General features: G+C 54.2%; 11 protein-coding genes across 11 annotated transcripts; 5 read left to right on the top strand and 6 right to left on the bottom strand.

Moving 5' to 3' along the window:
- Positions 1-6: 6 nt before the first annotated feature.
- On the bottom strand, positions 7-1011 carry BBBOND_0108130 (hypothetical protein; the record flags this gene model as incomplete). Its single annotated transcript, XM_012911247.1, is given in 6 exon segments — positions 7-247; positions 284-351; positions 362-453; positions 493-590; positions 637-772; positions 969-1011. 6 exon segments carry the CDS (start codon positions 1009-1011, stop codon positions 7-9), a joined length of 678 nt encoding a protein of 225 aa, XP_012766701.1.
- A 153-nt stretch (positions 1012-1164) lies between these two features.
- On the top strand, positions 1165-2590 carry BBBOND_0108120 (Diphthamide biosynthesis protein; the record flags this gene model as incomplete). The annotated part of the gene is made up of 2 exons (XM_012911246.1): positions 1165-1342; positions 1479-2590. The coding sequence occupies 2 exons, from the start codon at positions 1165-1167 to the stop codon at positions 2588-2590; spliced, it is 1290 nt and encodes a 429-aa protein (XP_012766700.1).
- Positions 2591-2711: 121 nt separating this feature from the next.
- On the top strand, positions 2712-4261 carry BBBOND_0108110 (ribosomal protein L15, putative; the record flags this gene model as incomplete). The annotated part of the gene is made up of 6 exons (XM_012911245.1): positions 2712-3053; positions 3167-3336; positions 3372-3522; positions 3770-3937; positions 3975-4143; positions 4182-4261. The coding sequence occupies 6 exons, from the start codon at positions 2712-2714 to the stop codon at positions 4259-4261; spliced, it is 1080 nt and encodes a 359-aa protein (XP_012766699.1).
- Positions 4262-4275: 14 nt separating this feature from the next.
- BBBOND_0108100 (hypothetical protein) lies at positions 4276-4740 on the bottom strand (the record flags this gene model as incomplete). Its single annotated transcript, XM_012911244.1, has 1 exon — positions 4276-4740. One exon carries the CDS (start codon positions 4738-4740, stop codon positions 4276-4278), a length of 465 nt encoding a protein of 154 aa, XP_012766698.1.
- Positions 4741-4967: 227 nt separating this feature from the next.
- Positions 4968-8076, top strand: BBBOND_0108090 (coatamer beta subunit, putative; the record flags this gene model as incomplete). The annotated part of the gene is made up of 4 exons (XM_012911243.1): positions 4968-5124; positions 5163-7856; positions 7894-7979; positions 8017-8076. 4 exons carry the CDS (start codon positions 4968-4970, stop codon positions 8074-8076), a joined length of 2997 nt encoding a protein of 998 aa, XP_012766697.1.
- Positions 8077-8268: 192 nt separating this feature from the next.
- Positions 8269-10383, top strand: BBBOND_0108080 (hypothetical protein, conserved; the record flags this gene model as incomplete). Its single annotated transcript, XM_012911242.1, has 7 exons — positions 8269-8350; positions 8423-8576; positions 8613-9510; positions 9548-9814; positions 9853-10047; positions 10089-10218; positions 10274-10383. 7 exons carry the CDS (start codon positions 8269-8271, stop codon positions 10381-10383), a joined length of 1836 nt encoding a protein of 611 aa, XP_012766696.1.
- Positions 10384-12259: 1876 nt separating this feature from the next.
- BBBOND_0108070 (hypothetical protein) lies at positions 12260-13525 on the bottom strand (the record flags this gene model as incomplete). The annotated part of the gene is made up of 1 exon (XM_012911241.1): positions 12260-13525. One exon carries the CDS (start codon positions 13523-13525, stop codon positions 12260-12262), a length of 1266 nt encoding a protein of 421 aa, XP_012766695.1.
- Positions 13526-14459: 934 nt separating this feature from the next.
- Positions 14460-14855, bottom strand: BBBOND_0108060 (hypothetical protein; the record flags this gene model as incomplete). The annotated part of the gene is made up of 1 exon (XM_012911240.1): positions 14460-14855. The coding sequence occupies one exon, from the start codon at positions 14853-14855 to the stop codon at positions 14460-14462; it is 396 nt and encodes a 131-aa protein (XP_012766694.1).
- A 617-nt stretch (positions 14856-15472) lies between these two features.
- Positions 15473-16987, bottom strand: BBBOND_0108050 (glutamate dehydrogenase, putative; the record flags this gene model as incomplete). The annotated part of the gene is made up of 5 exons (XM_012911239.1): positions 15473-15696; positions 15733-16386; positions 16424-16676; positions 16715-16844; positions 16881-16987. 5 exons carry the CDS (start codon positions 16985-16987, stop codon positions 15473-15475), a joined length of 1368 nt encoding a protein of 455 aa, XP_012766693.1.
- A 193-nt stretch (positions 16988-17180) lies between these two features.
- BBBOND_0108040 (membrane protein, putative) lies at positions 17181-18604 on the bottom strand (the record flags this gene model as incomplete). The annotated part of the gene is made up of 6 exons (XM_012911238.1): positions 17181-17245; positions 17281-17387; positions 17422-17627; positions 17667-17826; positions 17862-18020; positions 18060-18604. The coding sequence occupies 6 exons, from the start codon at positions 18602-18604 to the stop codon at positions 17181-17183; spliced, it is 1242 nt and encodes a 413-aa protein (XP_012766692.1).
- Positions 18605-19202: 598 nt separating this feature from the next.
- On the top strand, positions 19203-19958 carry BBBOND_0108030 (vacuolar sorting protein 28, putative; the record flags this gene model as incomplete). The annotated part of the gene is made up of 3 exons (XM_012911237.1): positions 19203-19394; positions 19454-19675; positions 19716-19958. The coding sequence occupies 3 exons, from the start codon at positions 19203-19205 to the stop codon at positions 19956-19958; spliced, it is 657 nt and encodes a 218-aa protein (XP_012766691.1).
- Positions 19959-20053: the final 95 nt, after the last annotated feature.

Below are 20053 nucleotides of genomic sequence, written 5' to 3'. Positions count from 1 at the left end.
AGCTAGTTACATCATTTGGCTGCACATGGGAATGCGACATCGCACAGCGTCTCGAACTGTTCCTGCGGGTGTTGTCACGCCGTTTGTATATGAAGCACTCCCACCTTCATTGCGGCGCTGAAGAACGACAAATCCGCGGTTGGGAAGCACGGGCCGTTGTACGATTCCGGTGCTACGCATTGCCCCTTGCCTGTGTGCGATGGCAGACTGCCGTTGGAAGGTGTTTCTTACCGACGTGCTTCCATCCCTGCGCAAGAGTGTGTGATCAAGGGTTTACGGCAACATACCTCGGGGCACGGCTCGTTGTAGTTTGCATTGCATTTTCTCTGTTTGCTTGTCATTGGAGGCCGGCTAAACCAACCTTGCATGGCCAGGTGACGCCGCACCTGTTACTCCACAGCACCCTTTCCGTCGTCTGCAGTTTTGACAGATCAATTAGGTATGCGCATGGGCCTGTTTTGGATGTGCCAACGCTCTAGCGTCATTGGTTACCATGGTAGGCGGGTGTGGGCATGCATAATCCATTTTCATGTTGCCAGAATTTGGGGCACTTGGCGTCGTACGCCTGTTCACACTGATTGTAGCAAGGCCTGCATTGGAATGTGTACGAGGTTGGTGGTTCATTACGACACGTACCAGTTAATACGACATTCTTTCTCCATCCGTTCCTTGTCGTCCCTGCTCTCTAGGCTGGGCAGGAGCGTCGCACAGGGGCCGAAATACGATATCGGAGCCTCACACACCCTGGAATACAACGGCGACTCCGTCCATCCTGCGCCGCATTATCCGTAAAGTACAATCCATGTCTACCTTCTGCACACGACGGCCTGCAGTGGCAATGTGTAACTGTCGCACAGGTGTTGAGGCAACTTACGAGTAGTCTCTAACGCATGTGTTGTCCTGGGATGCAGCCAGCGACGGGCACATCGTCGCCGCTACCATTGCGATGAGGTAGAGCAACGACATACGCTCGACGATGTCGTTGCGCCGGAACGCCCGAAGGGCTATCATGTGTATATCGGCCAGTATCCAACACAACGCTTTACATTTTACGGAGGCGCTTAAATGTGTACTTGTTTGAGTGTCGAATCTGTGATGCCGTTACTGTAGGGTCCGCAGCACTGGGAGCGGACCTTCCGTCATCCACTGCTTTCTTATCACACGATGGATACCTTTTACGTGGATTTAATCGCATCTGAGATAGAGAAAAGCGGTTACAAACGCATTGCGATCCAGTCCGCCGATCTTTCGGTGGGATCGCAGTTCTGCCATGCCATTCAGGCGCGGTTTAGATCTTCGACGGAGCGCCCGGAATTCTACGTGCTGGGCGACGTGTTCATAGGTAGCTGCTGTACGGACGTCATAGCGGCGAGAAGATGTGCGGCAGGTTTGTGCAATGTTTGATAGTTGTCTACTAACCCTGTGTCACCCTCTATTTTGTGCTCTATGCTCTGCTGCGGCGTAATATACCTTTGCAGACTTCGTTGTTCACATCGGCGTCTCTTGCCACAGCGTGATGGACCCGCCGATGCCAGTGAGGCGCGTTTTTGACCGCTCCGCAGCCGACGGCGGGAAGCTGTGCCTATACTTGCGAGACGTACTGGCGGCGTGTAGCTACACGCGTCTGATTCTGGTGTACGACAGCTCAATGCACCACCTAGTAGATGCGTTTGAGGAGTGCTTGAACTCTTCGGGCAAGCTGTCGTTTATCGCAGAATGCGTTGAGCGCTCGGGAGGCAACTCCGACCGGCCGGAGAGTGACGACTATTTTTGCGGGCGACGTTTATTCGTCTGCACCGCAGATGGCCAGAGGACTCAAGCGTCGTCAGTGGAAGCGTCTGTGGGTGACAGCGAAACCCTCGTCTTGTACGTCGCCGACGGACCAGATCGCGATGTCACGACCGACTACTTGGCTCTTTCGAGCGTAGGCAGCCAATTTCACGTTATTACTGTCGACTCCAACGAGTTTTCACATCGCGTGATAGATGAAAGGGGCCACAGGCTGCGCATGCGGCGCTATCAAAAGGTGGAGAAGGTGCGTGAAGCGTCGACGGTCGGTATCCTGGTGATTGCCCGTACGCTCCGCGGCTCTAGCGCCCTGCGTCACAGTCTATCGCAACTATTGGAGAGCCACGGCAAGCGCTGCTACACCTTTTCCGTGAACTGCCTGACCGAGGCTAAGTTGGCCAACTTCCCCAACATAGACGTGTTCTGCCTGCTGTCTTGCGGGGAGTCCGTCCTTTCACTCCCTGAGGAGCTTGCACGCAGGGTGGTACTCCCTTTCGAGGTTCTGGTCGCATTGGAGCGGATTGAATGGTCGGCACCGTACGAGTTCGACTTCGCGAGGTTGCTGCCGCATGCCCAAGTGGAGGAGGCTGATGCGTTGCCAGCATCAGGGGGAGAGATACGACGCTTGCGCGGCAATTTCGAGCTACGCACGCAGGTCGAGAGTTTCATGGGAACACTGCAAGACAACTCCAAGCGCACGTTCGGCGGAGTTGACCCGTTGCACGGCATGTCCGACCAGGTGACCGTCGTGTCTGGCTTCCACGGCACCGCGAGTGGTTACGAGCACGAACGCCGCGTCTAGAGCGCGCAGACCACACATATAGAAGAGCACTGGCCGCTGTCGCCGATGTGCGCGGCTGTCACGTTGTTTGGGGCACCACTGCGTCGACGGTCGGTCACTGCTAGAGGTGTGTTGGCAGACAATGTTCCTGCTTTCACTGGAGCGCTCTATAATACAACATGTCTCCCGTTTAAATTCACTTTACAGTGGCGCGGGGTCATCTGGCCTTTTGAAATGGCGGGGTCGGGGCATCGGCGTTTCGCGGTCGGCGGCGTCGAGTTGCTCCGCAGTCGCCCCGCCTCGTGACCTCGTGGTGGTAGAGGACGGGCGGCTGCGCGGCGTGCACTACCGAAACTTGTTCGGTTGCGACGAATCCGATTCCTCTGGCGAGGCACGCCCGTTCACGCCACATCCCTTCAACCGGCGGTTTGCCTTCTCGAAGCGTCCGTTGTTCCCTATAGAGCCCAGAAACTTGCGAATTTATGTAAGTTGCGCACCTATTTAACGCTAAATATGCCCGTGTTCTGCCATCTATGTTCGCTCTGATGTTTGTTGTGAGTGCCTTTTGTTTTTCACTCATGTCTGCATTGAGCTCAGGGCCTGAAACGCCACAAGAAGCGCGGTCGCGGGAAGAAAAGTTCTGCGCGTGGCTACCGTTTCAAGCGCCAAAAACACCGAGGGGGCAAGCCCAACAGCCGCACGTTCGAGGGTGGCCAGACGCCCTTGTTCCGGAGGCTGCCCAAGTGGCCTGAAGCATGGTTGTCACGGTAGGTTTAGTTTTGTCGTGGCGTCATTGGCTTAGTCAGCGCAAGACCTTCGACCCCTTGAACCTTGCGAAGTTGCGTTATTTCATCGAACGAGGTCGCCTGGACACGCGTTTTCCGATTACCCAACGGCACCTGTTCGACAGCAAGTGCGTCAAGGTTAAGCGAGGCGTTCAGCTGTTCAACGTGGTATGTTTGGCCGTTAATAAATGTTTCTTGCGATTCAAAAACCGTGTATGCAACGGTTTTGTGAACACCTAAGCTTCGTATTCGCGAACCAGTGTACATTGATACACGCTTTGATCTGCGACTGCCATAATAGGCAAGCACTCCGATACCCCGAGTTTTGCTATTAAATTGGGCGCGGAAAAGGTTTATGTATGCTGCGTTTTGTGCTATGTGCAATGCGGGGTGGCAGCAACTTGATTTCGTGTAGAACGATTATCCCTTCCCGTACAAGATCGACATCGAGGTTGCTGGCAGCGACCAGTCGTCGATAGACGCCATAAAGCGGGTCGGAGGCTCGGTAACCATCGTCTACTACGACCGGGTCAACTTGCGCGCCCACCTGAAGCCGTACAAGTTCGAGGTGCTACCGAAGACGGTGCGTTGTTGTCGTAGGGCCGCTCATTTGCCGTCAGGCTCGTCCCAGCATCGAGCGGGTGCACTACCTGGAGAAGATGCGCGCGCGCGGCTGCAACGTGGTCTACATAAAGCCGATGTGGCTCATAAAGGAGGAACAGGCCATTACCGCTGAGATGGCCGAGCTTGAGGCGGAGACACTGACCAGTTCGGACCTCGACCCCGACGGTGAGTTCGCCTATCAGGGCCGCACATCCCCACTGCAGAGACGCCCTCGAAGCGCGAGGAACGGCTGGTGAAACTCTACCGCGAGCGCCTGCTGCGCTTCGGCCGGCCCTACGTATGAACACGCCATGCGCACTACTCATTAAATGCCTGTCGGAACCGCAGGCAGTTGTTAGTTATGTGGTCGTCTTCGTGTTTGCGCTGGTGCTCAAGCACGCGCCTGTGCGACGTCCGCTGCTTGTGGTAGAAGTGCAGAATGAACGCCCAGACCATGGCCCCTAGGGCGCCCGCGAACACCTCGCGGAGCTGCGCTGCGTTGGCGTCTTCCGCAAACTTCCCGAGGTCCAGAAGCACTTCCGCTGCGCTCTTGTAGCCGCCGAGCGCGTCCACGCCCCTGGCGGCGTGGTTGAGCGACAGGAGCACGCAGCACAGTCCGACCAGCCACTCCGTGGTTTCGCGTCGTACACCGAGTCTCGCCAGGAACGGGTGCGGCAGTGACAGCACACGCTCCCCGTAGTGGTTCCAGAGAGCGGTTTTGGTGAATATGCCCAGCGTAATCACGACACCCGTGGCCAGCACGGCGTAAACGGCGTAGTCCATGCTTCAGCGTCCCTTTGGCTGACCGAGTGCTCCAGCGCGGCGCGACACGGGTGTAGGCCCTTGAAGCACCTACACCGCAAACGAGGACCTTTTGGCGTCCTAGCCTGGATCCTTCTGCCGGCGCGGCGTCGCTGCAGTGTGCCCCCGGCGTAGTGTGTGGGTGTGCCGCCCCCGAGCACGGAGTCGCGGCGTATCACGCGGTGGCTCAGTCTGAATTGCGTGGGACGATGGCTCTCGGGAAGGTATGTTCGGACTCAGACGCGCCCTGTCCGATCTTCTTGGACCTGGACGGCGTGTCGGACCGGACGCTGGCGTCGATACGGACGAAGCTGGAGGACTCGAACAGCGCTAAGAAAATCGCGGCGCTCGAGCAAACCATTTTGCGTAGGTTTTCGGTGTGTTGGTTGCCGACTTTTGCGCAGATATGCTCAAAGGCGAGGATGTGTCGTCGCTGCTGATGAGCATCATCCGGTTCGTGCTCCCGAGCAACGACCACCGCCTGAAGAAGCTGGTGCACCTGTTCTTCCAGATCTTCGACTTCTGCACGGCCGACGGCACCGTGCGCGAGGAGAGCATTCTTGTCTGCAACGCGCTGCGCAACGACCTGTGCTCCCCCAACGAATACGTGCGCGGTTCTGCGATGCGCCTGGTCTCGAAGCTGCGCCACTGGAACATTGTCGGCCCGATGCTGCCGGCCATCGTGGACAACCTGAAGCACCCGGATCCGTACGTCCATCGCAATGCGTTGTTGTGTTTGTCGAAAATCGCGGAGCGCTTCGGCACTGAGTGCGTGCTCTCCTCCACCGAGGACACTGAGCGCCTGCTGCTCGGCAACAGCGGAGCGTCCGTGAAGGCGCAGGCGTTCAACCTGCTGCGTCTCTGCGACCCCTCGCTGGCCGTGCAGTACCTGCTCGGGGTGGAGGGCACCATGCTCTCCTTCCCCGCTCGCTTCCACCTGGAGGTGCTCTCGTCCTTCTTCTGGCTGTATTCGTTAGACAGCCGCGTCCATTCCTTGATGATGCGCGTGACGCTGATGTTGATGGAGAACAGCCCTGACAACGACGTCCGCATGGAGGGCGCCCACATCATCTGCCGGATGAAGTCGACGCCCGTGGAGGCCCGCCGCGCCGCGGCGAGCGCTTTGATCAAGGTGTTGCTGGACGAGTCCGACCTTAATGTGAAGATGCTGGTCATTGAGAAGCTGAACACGCTGCACGCCCGTTCGTCGTCTCTGGGTGACGTGCCTAACGTGCTTGAGGAGCACGTGATGGACCTTGTGCGTGCTCTGAGCGGTTCCAGCCGTCACATCACCATGGGCCTACTATCTCTGGCGCTGCGTTCGGTCACCCGCCAGAACGCGGACGCGCTTTTGCAGAGCTTCAAGAAGGCGTTCACCACCGCGGAGGACATCGCGACTTACAGCCAGCGTCAGATTGCCCAATACCGCATCACGCTGATCAAGGCCATTCACTACACATGCGGTCTCTACCCGGAGCGTAGCGGGATCGTGTATGACATGTTGCTGGGCTATCTCAGCCATCGCCATGCGGAGACCGCCGAGGATTGCGCCATGTTCTTCAAGCAGCTGACGGAGCTGCTTCCCCAGCTGCGTGAGGAGACCATCGTGAAGCTGCTCACTTTCATAGACCTGATTCCCCACTCCAGCGTCCTGTCGGTTTGCTTCTGGGTCATCGGGGAGTACGCCGGCTCGGAGCAGCTTGCCTCGCACTGCTGCAACAAGATCTACGAGCTGCTGTCGCCGTATCCGTTTGTGGTAGCTACTGGCTCCGACTCCGCCGCGGGGTCGCTTGATCGCGCGGGCACCAGCGGCAGCATTGGGCTAGGCGACGGCCAGGACGACAGTGGTGTGGCGACGCACACCGTGGTTCTGCAGGACGGAACTTACGGCGCACAACTGTCCGACAAGAAGGCCAGCACCCCCACTGCCACCACGTTGCGAGACATGCTTGTGGATACCTGCGACCCCCTGCTGTACTGCTCGGTGGCGCAGTGCTTGCTGAAGCTCTCTTTCGCCTGCAACGATACGGACTGCATCGCGAAGGCAACCCTCGTGGTCGCCAACCTCGTGCGGCTGGTCGGCCGGCCTCAATACGCGTCGGTCTACTCCCAGCGCCGTCTGCGCACCATCCTGAAGCTCTGCCTCGGCCTTCTGAAGGAGCGCGATAAATATCGCCCCCTCGTCCAGGAGTACATATCGGCTTCGTGCAGGAAGTGGTCGCCGGCTCAGTCGAGCATGCCCCTGGAGCCGAAGAGCGACGTTGATGAGCGCATCAGTTACAGCGTTCTGTTCGGCGAGGTGGGCGAGGACGAATGGTCCATCGAGGACGAGTCGGAGGTGGGCGGCGCCAATCCCGGTGACAACTACGAGATTGACAAGCTGCTCAGCACCGGCAATTCCATCTACAAGGTGCGAACTAAAGACGCCGACAAGCGTAACCTCGGCGCCGTCCACCAGTTCACCTCGTTGATGGACGCGCTGTACATCGAGACCACCTTGAACGTGATCACCACTAGGCTCTACCTCACCCTGTACCTGCGCAACACCACTGAGGTGATTCTGCAGAACATCCGCGTGGAGCTGTGCGCGAACGACCGCCTGGAGATGTCGTCCAGCATCCCCATCATCACCTTGGGCCCCGGCGAGAGCAGGGTTCTCCAGGTCAACTTCAAGCTGAAGCGCAGCCTGAACGACGTGATCTACGGCCACGTGTACTTCGACAAAGAGAAGTCCGGTATCCAGGAGTGCCTGCCGTTCAACCCCATGAGCGTTTGCATGTACGACTACGTGCAGCCCAGCTTCATCTCCCCCTCGCTGTTCCGCACCTACTGGACTGAATTCGAGTGGGAGCACAAGATCCAGATCCACCCCTCGAAGGCCGACCCTCTGGACCTGCTGCGCGGTCTGCTGCAGGTGACGCACATGACCGTGGTGTGTCCGGCGGCCCCGCCGACCCTCAAGAGCGCGCCCGGCCCCGCCGGCCAGGCCGAGTTCCTGTCGAAGTACATGGAGTACCTCAAGGTGCAGCCGGAACTTGCGGCGCTGCTGGGTGACACGAGCTTCTTCGCGCTGAACTTGTTCTGCAGCACACCCCACGGTAGGTTTGCGTTGCTTCGCTGGTGACCCCGTTCCAGGAGAGGAGGCTCTGGCCAATTTGAGCGTTGTCAAGCAGAAGCAAGGGCTCTACTCGGGCTGCTTCAAGATCCGCTCGAGGACCGAGGTACGTTGCGCGCTGCTATTTCTAACCTTGTGTTCAGTCTGTGGCGCTCAGTCTGGGCGACCGCGTGTCGAGTCTGCAGCGCACATTTGTAATTTAGCGCCGGCGCGGGACGACTCCGTCGCTTAACTCGTTGTTAGAATGTCCTTCTATGTAGCTTATCGATGTTAGCGTTGTCGGCGGCGCGCGTCGCCGGTGGCCTTCTGGGCTCCGGCTCGGCGCGTTCGCTCCGCTGCCTGCACGGCGCGGGATTCTACGTCAGCTGCTTCACAGCATTTGGAGGGTGCCGTCGATGCGTGGCATCCCAGCCAGGGCTCGCTTTCGGCGAGCTCTACAGGCCGAGCACCGCCCAGGAGCGCGCATTGCAGAGCCAGGTGGGTTGTAGACACAATCGCGGCCCAAACCGGCGCAGATAGCTGAACGGGTGCCGTTTGACATGGTGGAAGACTGGCAAGAACGCAACGATCGCGTCTTCCGCGACCGCCTGGTCCACATGCCGGAGCAGTTTGCGGAGGCCTCGCAGCGCTACAGCAGCGACCCGCGGGACTACCTTCTATCGTCGCTGCTGCGCCATTGCGTGACGAGGCGATCTCGCACTAGGTAGTTATCGATGGCGGCGTTAGATACGTCTTGCAGGGGGTGGGACGTTGAGCGAAGCCAGTTCATGTCGTCCGTCGCTGACGGCACGGCGGAACTGATGGACAAGCTGCTCGCGTGCGAGTGCGGCATCGTGCTCCGCTGCTTCCAGAAGATGGAGTATCGCGACTACGCGCTACAGCGGGCGTTGATCGAGCGCATGCTGCAGCGGGGCCAGGCGTTCAGCCCGTACGCGGCGGTATCGGCGCTGAGCACGCTGGCAGAAGGCTATGCGGGCAGCGGCGCTTCCCAGTGGCGGACCAGAATGGAGGAGACGGAACGGTTGCTGCGGCGGTTGTTGGCACAGGTGCGCGCTCACATGGATCGGTTCAACCTGGGCAGCCTCGCGCGGCTGACCAACACAATATCGCGTCTACCTTGTGACGTGGGCGGGGTGCTATCGTCAGTCCGTGACTCTTTGTTCAACCGCCATATACCGGAATCTGACGCTGCCCTGTGGACCGAGGAGGTGGTCCATTTTTTTGCGAATGGCCTTTCTCGAAAAGGGATGCTGGACAAGAAGCTGTTTGACTTCCTGCGTGAGCGCATCATGGAGTCGTGCCCAGGCTACAGCGTCGACACGTTGGTATCGTTGAGCAACGCGTATTCGAAGTTCGGCAGTGCGGAGGCAGCGGGGTACATAGAACTTTTCACCCGCCTGGCGGAGGAGATTGTGACCCAGCGCCACCAGCTGACCAACAGGCATGTCTGCGTCGTAGCCAATGCGTTCGCAATGTCGTGTCTGTGCCACGAGGATCTGCTCGAGGTCATTGATGACAGCTTCGTCTTCGGCATCGATGCCTACGACGGCCGTCAAATCGCAATGATGATTCACGCGTTCAACAAACTGGGCTACCGGTCGCGCAACAACCGCTTCATCTGGCGCAAGTGCACTGAGGTGAGACGTTTGATGCGGGCTCCCCAAACTCGCGCAGCATCTGGACACGTATTCGTGGCAGGGCCTGACGATGATTTTCCACGCTTACACCAAGGGCGAAATCCGCGACCAAGCAACGACCGCCAAATTCTGTCAACGCTTTGTTCAGCTGTTCGACGACTTGGAGCGCCAGAGGTCCGGTGTGGCCGCGCATGGCCCAACGGGTGCTGACCTGCCCCAGCCCACGACCTACGTCTCCTTGGTGTATTCGCTGGTGAAGGGCAACATCCTGCAAAGTGACGAGCTACTCGTGCATCTGGCCAAGGTGAGTTGAGCCACCGCGTATGTGTCATCTTAGCAAAGGGCTGCCTTTCCAACCTGTCTACCTACGAGCCAGACGAAATTGCAAACCTGGCCTTGGCATTCTCGCGGATCCGCAATTACGCGATGCGTGACGGCGAAGGAACTAGGCAGGAGCTGTCAAGGTTATGTCAGGAGATGTTGGAGGGTCTGACAATGCGCCTGGGGGAAACACGCCTACAGTTTTCGGCCTTTTCGGTTGGTGATTTGCTTCAAATTGCGCAAACGGTCGGCTGCAGATGGCAAAGGTCGTGGAAGCACTGGGAGATTGCGCATTCATGCAGAGCGCGCAAGCGGTTTTGGGGCTCGTAAAGCGCAACATTCTCATCCTGGACCGCTTATCGTATACCCACATTACGGCAATTGTGAGTTAGCAAGGCCTTGTTTAACGGTTGACAGATGCGATCGCTTGCGACCATGGGAGTTCACGACGACGACCTGATGTCAGTGCTGAATTCGTTGAAGCACAATAAGCGCATTCGCCATGCGCAGGCGAGCGCACCTCCAGCTGCGGCTCAACACAGAAGTGTCTGACACCGCCATTCAATACTCGCTATGTGCCATGTTCATCAATCTCATATTGTGTAAACACAAGAGGCGAATCCCCTCCAAATGAAGTCACTAGGTTTTGTTCACCGGGAAACGCCAATACGCAAGTCCCGTGTTAGCCCACCAAAGCAAATTTTAGGACTCCAAAAATCGTCCTATTACCTTCCCACCAAACTAATGTAGTACGAGTAGCACTTCTACTACGATATAGTTAGCTATGAATTTATCCTATCCTATGGTTTTCCCGTAATGGGATGTGTGGATTAATTCGTTGTAGGCGTCGAATGAACCAGCTACATTATGCTGACAATATTCCACGCCAACGAGAACGCTCCGACCTATGTGAAACTCAACGGCAGTTTTAGAGTGGAGATGCGGAGTGTGGGCAAACTGTTGGAACTTACTTGGCAGGGTGCATACATACTGCCGACGTGGAAGCATGAACGACGATTTAAACACTAAATTACTATTGGATATCATTCGAGGCCGTACGATTTCACGTAATGTTAGTTTGCCTACACTATGAAACTGAAACAGAACCCACTGTAGCGCTCCGCGTCCATCTCAGTGCATTCCAGTGATGCGAACTTATTCGGAGACCGTACGCAACATCGCGGTCAAACTGCATTTACAGTTCACATGCAACTCCCCTCTCATCAATAGTAGTCCTCTGGTTCCGAGTGGCCGTAAGATGTCCCAAATACATGGTAATGCAAATAACCAAGCGCAGGATGAAATGTGAATGTCACGCCAGCGCAGTATTCCGGCTCTATGTAACCCAAACATTTTTTACGTCTCTTGCATACGCTTACACTCCTTAGAATTCAACCACCTATGCACCCTAGACATTGACGCCTCCCGAAAAATGCTATGCCCACGTATAGCATTGGCGCAATCCCCCAAAATGACTGCAAGCACTTCAGTGACTTTGTCGAATGGTGTATTCCACGTTGTTTCTGAACTCTAAGTAAACAGATACTGGTCAGGTGCTTTGGTGCTATACAAGAACCTATAAAAAGCGCTCTTTAAATGGAAAGGCACGTCAGGACTGGCGTACGAAAATGCCCTTGCAAGAGATGAAGCTTGCCGGCCTTAAACAAAGGTTATATTTACGGTACTCATTTATTATGTTCTCTCATTTTATCGTGTGCTATGTGGATATGTGCCTAGGGCTGTTTTTCGGTTCAGCGGAGCCACCGCCTCACTCTGATACTGGTTGAGGGTGCCATGTTGTTCTGTTGCCGAATGTAATCGCCATCACTGCTATTGCCCACTTGACCTGCCGTTTAGCACTACATTACTTGTTATGGCAAGCGGGCTATACAGAGCTCAAAAACGCAATCTTCACATCGATAAGCAGTAACACCATCCCTGCATTTTCTACAAGAAATGTCAGCATGTAGATTCATGAAAGTTACCAAAACCAAATATTAAGCTGTCCATTGATGATATAACTATGTGTTAATGCGCCTTGAAGTGAAAAGGCGTTTCGCATTCACGTGACGTGTATCACGGCATTATTTGCAAAGCGTTATTGATATCTCGTTCGCCCAAGGGGATGTGGAGGAGTGATCAGCGTGGTTGTTGAACTGTCGGTTGCCACATGGAGTCGGGTATGCAGACATTTCGTTGTATGGAGCTGCATGAACGCAGGTCTAATTGCCTCACGAGCTCGATTCGCGAGACGCCCATAGTTGTTTTCCGCGCCAGTGCAGTGGATGAAGACTGTATTCACAAAGCTCGCTACGACTGCATTTCAAAAACTTGGGATGTTTCGTGAGTGGTGAAGAGATGCCAACTCACTGGTGCTGCGGGCTCAGAAGCAACACGTGGCGGCTTATTCAGCTATTAAATGCCCTACTCAGTAGAACGCCCAGAATCCAGCGAGGCGGTATATGAAGTCAGTTGTCTCTGATTCAAAATCGCCCAAAGCATCTACGACATACGAAGCCGTCATGCCAGCGCGGCATTCTGGCTCTACGTAACCCAGGGCTTGTATCAACTCCTGCATACGCTTATACGCAATAAACGGCGGCAGTCTGAGTACCGCACGAAAACTAGCCATCTCCAAAGCCAATATGCTTGCGCATAACATTGGCGCAATACCCACGAAGATTACTACGCCAGTTTCCGGATGAGCCGAAAATGACGCATCCGACGTCGCCTGCGGACTGTAAGCAGACTTGTAGTGACTGCGGTTCTTTATTCTTCCCAGGAACTCCGCACATGCATCCACGACGCAACATAGCTTTTCTGCGATGGTGTCAGCAGTGAGACCCTTGGTTTGTAAGTACTTCTCTTTCTCCGTATCGTCTGCGGAGCCAATGTCCTTAGCTAGCTGATCGGGTGTTTTACGCAAACGATCATTTAGTTTGATCAGAATACGCTTAACGGATCGACGCTTTTTAAGCTTCTCTTGCTCTAAGAACTCTCTAGAAACGCGTATGACTTTATCTAGATCTGACACCTCTGTGAATCTACCTGACATGTGTGCGTAAAAATCGTAAAGCGCTGCGCCCAAAGCCTTCAAGTGCTTCATTCCATCATCTCCCCTCACGGCAATCAACCAGTCAACAGCCTCCTTGAAGTTGCGAGGGACATAGATCAGCGAATTGTACACCACTTGTTGATGGGCCGTTAAATTAGGCGATTTTTTAACCACACAAGTTTCGGGTATGTTTACCGACTGAGCTTGTGAACTGGCATGTTGTGATTGCGGAGGAGCAGAACACAACTGCTGTTGACCGCCACCGGACGGTGAGGTCCCTGTGCCACCATCCGAATGTGGCGTTTTCAACACGCATGGAGCAACGACCTCTTTGTGTAACGCGCCACGCTGCAACAAGTCTAGTAACGATTTCATCGTCTCAGCTATCTCCTTCGTTTCCTTCTTATCGTTCAGCGATTTCATCATTTCCCTCATATCCTTCAGCGTTGCCTTCATTTCCCTCATATCCTTTAGCGACTCCATCATTTCCCTAATATCCTTCAGCGTTGCCTTCATTTCGCTAATATCCATCAGCATTCCCTCATTCCCATCCTCGTCGTGTTTCGCATGACCATTGCAGCCCGTATAATCACTCACTGCCTGATAGGTTTGTTCATTCTCTGCTGCTGACACCGCCATCTTGCACGTGACGGATTCAAAAGCAGTGCGGCGGAGAAAAATTAGCAGTGTACCTGAACCTCAAAGTACCGTGTTCAAGGATAGATACACAACTCGGCTGCTCTCAAGGTGCGCTCTCTTAATGGTGCTTTCAATGCTGGATGCTCCTGCACGTGCTTGCTAATCACGGTTAACTAAACTATTGACTGGTTATGGTGCCAGCATAATCTCCAAATTGCAGTCACTTCCACTCAAACTGTGAAGAGTGTGAATACCCGACTTAGACTGGCATTGTGCGCACTCGCGTTGCCACTCTTTCGTGGTAACTAATAAGTGGGTAGCCATGTTTGCGGGGGCGCCCCTCAAAGCGTCTGCTAGGGTGCAGTCTGGGGTTACGACCTCGAAACTTATGACGATGCTGACAATAAATGCCTGTGACTTCGTAATCCAGTTAGACAAAGGCCACCAATAGACATATATTCGCCCATATAGGGTTAAATCCAGACGGTCTATCCACCCACTCCCAGAGGTCGACCAACGTGCTCAGGCACCGCCGCAGTGGTTGCTCATCCAAATTGGGGACCTCAGTGAAGTCCCATTGTAGGTGCCGTATTCTACTCTTTGTTGCGTGTTTATGGCATCGCCAAGGCGTCAAATTGCGAGCAGCGATGCAAATCTCCAAGTTGCATCTTCCTCATGCCTGCGGTAGATAACGCCCAACTAAGTGGTTGTGACAAGTAATTCCACAGCACAGTCTTCGCAGGGTCCACGGCCGTTCACACTAGTTACAAAAAGCCACGACAACACCAGAACATGTCGTTAGACTGGTAATTACAATTGCAACACTCTACCCAAAGCAATGCTCTCACTGAATACACAAACCAGCAGAGCGAACAACATGGACTATGACGATTAAACTCTGTGATTGACAAACGAGTTACCAAATCTGAGATACTCATTCGTTGGAGTAGTAATTCTCGATTTGGATAGTGGAGAGGACGATGCCTTTGTCGGTGACGCACTGGCACTCCAATGGAGGTTTCTGGCGCAGGGTCTCCCCGGATCCTATGAGTTCACTGTCGAACCGCAGGATAACAAAGTGATTAGATGCTGACGCAATCAGCGACTTGCTTATATCTTTCACATTCATGATTATACCCCCCATTAATACTTCTTCGAAGCAGTTGGGTGGATCCAGGACGTACGGTGCTGGGCAGTAGAATGCTGCCTCGCCCGCAGCCTGAATGTCTATTTTGCAACCAGATTTACGTTGTCCATAAGAGTCGTAGAGTTTGGGAGTCTCAGGCTTGAACAACTCATCTGATGCGTATGTGACGCCGCAGCCTTGCATGTACGGGTCAGTGGTCTCCACTACAACTTGGACAATGTGTCAAGTGTATTGCTTAGGAGTTGGTGTGGCATGGTCCTTCGGTGAGGTAGTCTAAGATAAGAGAGATCGTCTAGTTGCCATGTTGCCAACTGATAACCTGTCCAATGTGGGACGGTTGATAGGAGTCATCGCGGGACCATGAGTGATACTCTTGCCCCAGCTGGATAGCAGCACGGATAACAGCATGGATAAGACTAGTTATGATCAACAACAGTACGACGTGGAACCGGCAGTCAATACTACCATCGTGAGTAGATAGCCCTGAAGAGCCGAAAATTGGCTGTAGTTACGTAGTCATCGTACACTCTAAACTGCGAACAAAAAACAGCTAGAGTGACCGCTTATCGGATGTACTTAATAAAGGTTGCAGCTATGTAAATCATTTACATTACAATTCAAAAATTCTGCCATATATGCCGTTCATAAGAGATGTGTTTCACTCTGATAATCCAGCCATGGTCGCTGCCTTCGAAGCATTTTTTCAGCATATGGCATCAGGCGGTATTTACCGCGTTTATTAGACGTTGGAACATTCAAAATATCATTCTTGGACTGTTGAATTACTACACCATCGATGTTTAATTGTAGCCCTGTTCAATGAAGGCATTTGCGACCCTGAGGAACCCTGCAATATTGGCCCCTGCCACTATGTCGTTTTCTACATTGTACTGCATGCAAGCATCCTTACACTGGACATATATTTTTTGCATGGTGTTGCGCAACTGCGTGTCAACTTCCTCGCGCGTCCACCTAACTCGTTGACTGTTTTGCGACATCTCAAGTCCGCTGACTAGCACTCCTCCTACGTGTGGTGAGCACGGCAGTGTTTGATACTCACCTGCATTAGCTGCTTTGCCCGGACATACAACGACTCCTCGTTCCTTTAGTAGCTTTACAGCATCGTTGTGCGTCGGCATGTTGGCGCCCTCCACCACTAGCTTCACGTTGCCGTCTACTAGGCGGAGAGCGTCTTCAACGACGATTTCGTTTTCCATGGCACAAGGGAACGCGATTTCCGCTGGTACTCCCCATGGTTTTTCGTTGGGATGAAAGGACGCCGTTTTGGAGAACTGGAGGTACTCGCTCAGTCGCTTGCGGGCCGGGTTCTTGAGTTGCATGACCACCTGCAGCTGTTCCTTTGTGAACCCTTCTGGTTCGTGCAGAAACCCGCTGGAGTCGCTGAGAGTCAGCACTACTGCACCGAGCTCAATTAGTTTTTCCGCGGCGTACTGCGCAACGTTGCCACTGCCGCTAACGATGCATCGCCTGCCGGAGATGCTCATCCCGAATCTGTCCTCCAGCACAGCACTGGCGAAGTACACAGCTCCGTATCCCGTTGCTTCCGGTCTAATGTTGGAGCCTCCCCATTCGTAGCCTTTCCCGGTAAGCGCGCCATCAAACGTGTTCCGCAACCTGCGGTACTGTCCGAACATGTAACCTATCTCACGTCCTCCAACTCCAATGTCGCCCGCCGGCACGTCAGTGTTGGGGCCTTTGCACTGTATATTTTACATATTGGCAACACCCACCTATGTGCTTCTGAAGTTCTGTCATGAACGACTGACAGAATGCTCGGATCTCGTTCTCCGACTTTCCGCTTGGATCGAAGTCGGATCCACCCTTACCGCCTCCCAGATTGAAGGTCGTAAGACTGTTCTTGAAGATTTGTTCGAAGCCCAGGAATTTCAGGACGCTCATGTTGACTGACGGATGGAAGCGGATTCCACCCTTGTAAGGACCAAGAACGGAGCTGAATTGCACACGGAATCCGCGGTTGTATACCTGAAACCACGTTATGAGTCAATAAGTCGTGTGGCCACCTTTTGTCCTGCATCATTTGTCCAAGGAACTCGGAAAACAATAATCCGTTCAGGCTCGGCGATGTGTTCGAGCACATCGATGTATCGCACATTCTGCTTGAAAACAGGCATCAACGACTCCACAACCTCACTATAACAGGTGTGTTGGATGGAAGTCAGCGCTTACTCGAACGCCTGTAGAAATTCCCGTTGCGCAGGGTCACGCCGTCTTACGCGTTCCCGCATTGCCATAACACGAGTGTGTACATCGTAATCGTTGAGCAACTCCGCCATTTTGCTGATTTCGCAATATTGAAAGGTGTGTTGATGTGCCGCATGGGCGTTTGGCGGCACACATTGGGGCCGTTGTAACGCATACGTGTGCGCCAGACAACGTCCATAGCAACGCCGGGCGCCCTCAGCCGTTCACAGGCGCCCTAGTGACGTCGATAAGATGCACAGAGTGAGTTGCAGGGTATATTACGATTCATTCGTTTATCGGCACGACGGAGAGGTCTCCGAAAGTTGCGTTTCCTTGAGCGATGTAGAATCCTGCACACTGTGCGCTGCAAGACACGATAACCTACCGAAGTAACCGGATGACTTGTACGGCATTCTTGACGTCGACGTAATTTTGCGGCCGTCGATGAGGATATCGATTTGCCTGAAGAATATGGCGGCATTCCTGCGCTCACTTACCCCTTGTAGCCTGTGTCCCTAATCTGAACCTTCTGTATAAATTGGCTGTTAATTTTGTCCTGCCGCGCATATTAACCAACGAACAACAGCTTACGCAGGCCACTTCGCTAATAATGTCCTGGTACGCGCCGTTGATGCTCTTGAGCGTGGCGGTCTTGGCCAGCGTGTTCATCTCGAATACCACGAAATCCTGATCGGAGCCTCGGATTATAAAACCACCGCTGCTATCAACGCCCTAGATGGAAATTCAGACGATTCAAATGCTGCGACGTACCAGTTTGATTGTTGCCTCGTAAGTGGCGGCGTTGCACAGCGTGGCCTTTAGCTGCAGTTGCGCCGGCTTGTCCAAGTTGACTTGTTTGTTGTGCGTGATTCTGGGCGCATTGGAGTCGTTGACAAGTATCCATCCATTTTCTTCCGGGTCTTTGAAGTCGCTGCAACAGTTGACTACCGGAAGCTGGTAACCCACTCTAGCGATAACACCGTGGTGCCGTATATGGTACACGATGAGGACACCACCGGCGGGACCGGTTGCTGGTCATCTGCAATATCTGTAGCAGCGTTGCTCTGTGCATTTGCATCCTGGGTGGCGGGGGCTGGCTTGTTGCACTCTTTGAACAGGAACCACCTGATCAGCATGCCGATCTATAATGCGTTTGCCACTTACAAGAATTTACATGCAAAATCCGTTGGCCCATTGTTTTCTTCTGCGTTATCCGGTGCTATTTCCGGGTTGGCAAGTCCATTTACTGGCGCAATTTGGTTCGCTCCTTGGGTGGGCGCCACGTTAGAGGCTGCAGCCGTTTGGCCCTGTGGCTCGACGTTTACCCCTGCTGCCGTACTTGAAGCAGACGCCAACGTCTGGGAGTAGCTGGTTTGACTTCCCGGGTTCGTTACAGTTGTGCCGTCCGCAGTCTTGTCTACCAGCATGTGCGGAGCAGCCTGGAGGAGCGATACTTGCTTAGACAGCGCTCCCAGCTTGCGATATCCACGGTGGCGGTCTTCTGCAGTTTCCGCATGGCTGTGATGCTGGTGAGTGGAACGACCGCCTCCTTGTAAGCCTCCTTTTGAGCGATTCACCGCGGTGTGTGTGTAGCTGCCGTCGGCGTGCGATGCATCTTCCTGGTGGCGTCTGTGCTTGCTGTCAGTCAACGCCGCCGTCCACGACTGCAGCACTACAGCTATGAATATCAGCGGCACCAGGGAAACCATGGTGCGATGTGTAAATATGAGATGTGTACTGGAAGGCTTGTGCCCCGACACGACATCACCTGATCGTCAGCGGTGTGTAGAAGATTGGGGTCGCGTACGAGTTCAGATGGCAAACCCACCGATGCTAAAGCTCAAATAACAGCTATGTGCATGGCCTAATTGGTCATTTCCAGAAATGTGTATGTGTCTCTAGAGGGGCCCCGATGTCTACACGGCCACCTTACACATTGCTTTTACATGCCGAATCCTTGCTGCCCAAATAACTGTTACTGTGATATCACATGCTCGGTTGCAATGCGTGCCGCAGTCCATAAGCATGTCCGTTCGGGTTCCGGGGGCAAGTACTACCTACCCTACCGCAATCGGAGTCAACGTGCGTCTTGCAACTAAATTGAAAATTTCCTCTATACTGACGTAAATTTAGACGTTGCAATATATACTCGCTCTGCAGTGGTTATTTGCAAATGGTCTGCGTGATACGCTTGGCTCCACGCCAAAAAGCTGCCGCGACGCCACTTGAGGTCGCCGGCAAATCACGCCGTCAACCGTCACTCTAACACGCGCAATAGGCACCGTTAGTCTTACCGAACAGGCAATCATGGCGTCTACCATCGACGTCGACCATGCGGCCAACATCTACTCGCTACTGCAGGCGCTGGAACACCTAGAGCAGGCCTTCGTATCCGGCGATGCCAGCAACGAGGACTACACACAGGAGTGCACAGAGCTGCTGTCGCTCTGCCATATTCTCGAGGAAGCGACACCGAACGTGTTCGCCGAATTCGCCGCGGTAGGTGTCTACGCCATGCGCTGTATCGCACGGATTTAGTGGCGTACATATTCGCATAGAAACACAACTTGAATTGTCCACTAGCGCTTAACCGACTGAAGAAGGGATCGCCCGGCATCTGCTCCACGAGCAAGCCCAAGGCGCAAGCACGCAGCGAGGTAGGGCGATACTTCATCACCCTCACCCATGTTTCTTTGCAGACGTACATCATATTCGAGCTGAGTGAACACTTCATAACGCTACTCGATGCTCTGAAGCTGGGCAGCACGCATGTAGAGGAGGTTGGTTGCAACATTTTAGTTAATAAAGCCACCCGTGCAGCTGTTCCCGATCCTCCACGAGCTCATCACGTGCCTGGATTATGTTCCGACGCTGGATGACAAGTCTTCCAATAGTGTCAACGTGGTGCCTCACTTAGACAAGTTGCGGGTGTGGTGTTCGCGGCTGGAGAACATGCCAGCGCATCACGCGCTGGACGCCAACGAAATCAGACAGTTAACAATGGAAGCTGAGGCAGCTTATAGCGCTTTGAAGGCGTTCCTGAGAATGAAGACGGAGGGTTAAGCTAATTAATCTAACACACCTGCCGCGGCACAGCGGCGGCCTACTGGCGGCCAAATAAAGCCACGGACGATCCACTGATGCAATCACAATATCTG

Source organism: Babesia bigemina, assembly GCF_000981445.1.
Source record: "Babesia bigemina genome assembly Bbig001, chromosome : I".
NCBI classification, from domain to species: domain Eukaryota; phylum Apicomplexa; class Aconoidasida; order Piroplasmida; family Babesiidae; genus Babesia; species Babesia bigemina.
Note: the sequence above shows the minus strand (reverse complement) of the source record. Positions and strands in the feature narration are given on the sequence as shown.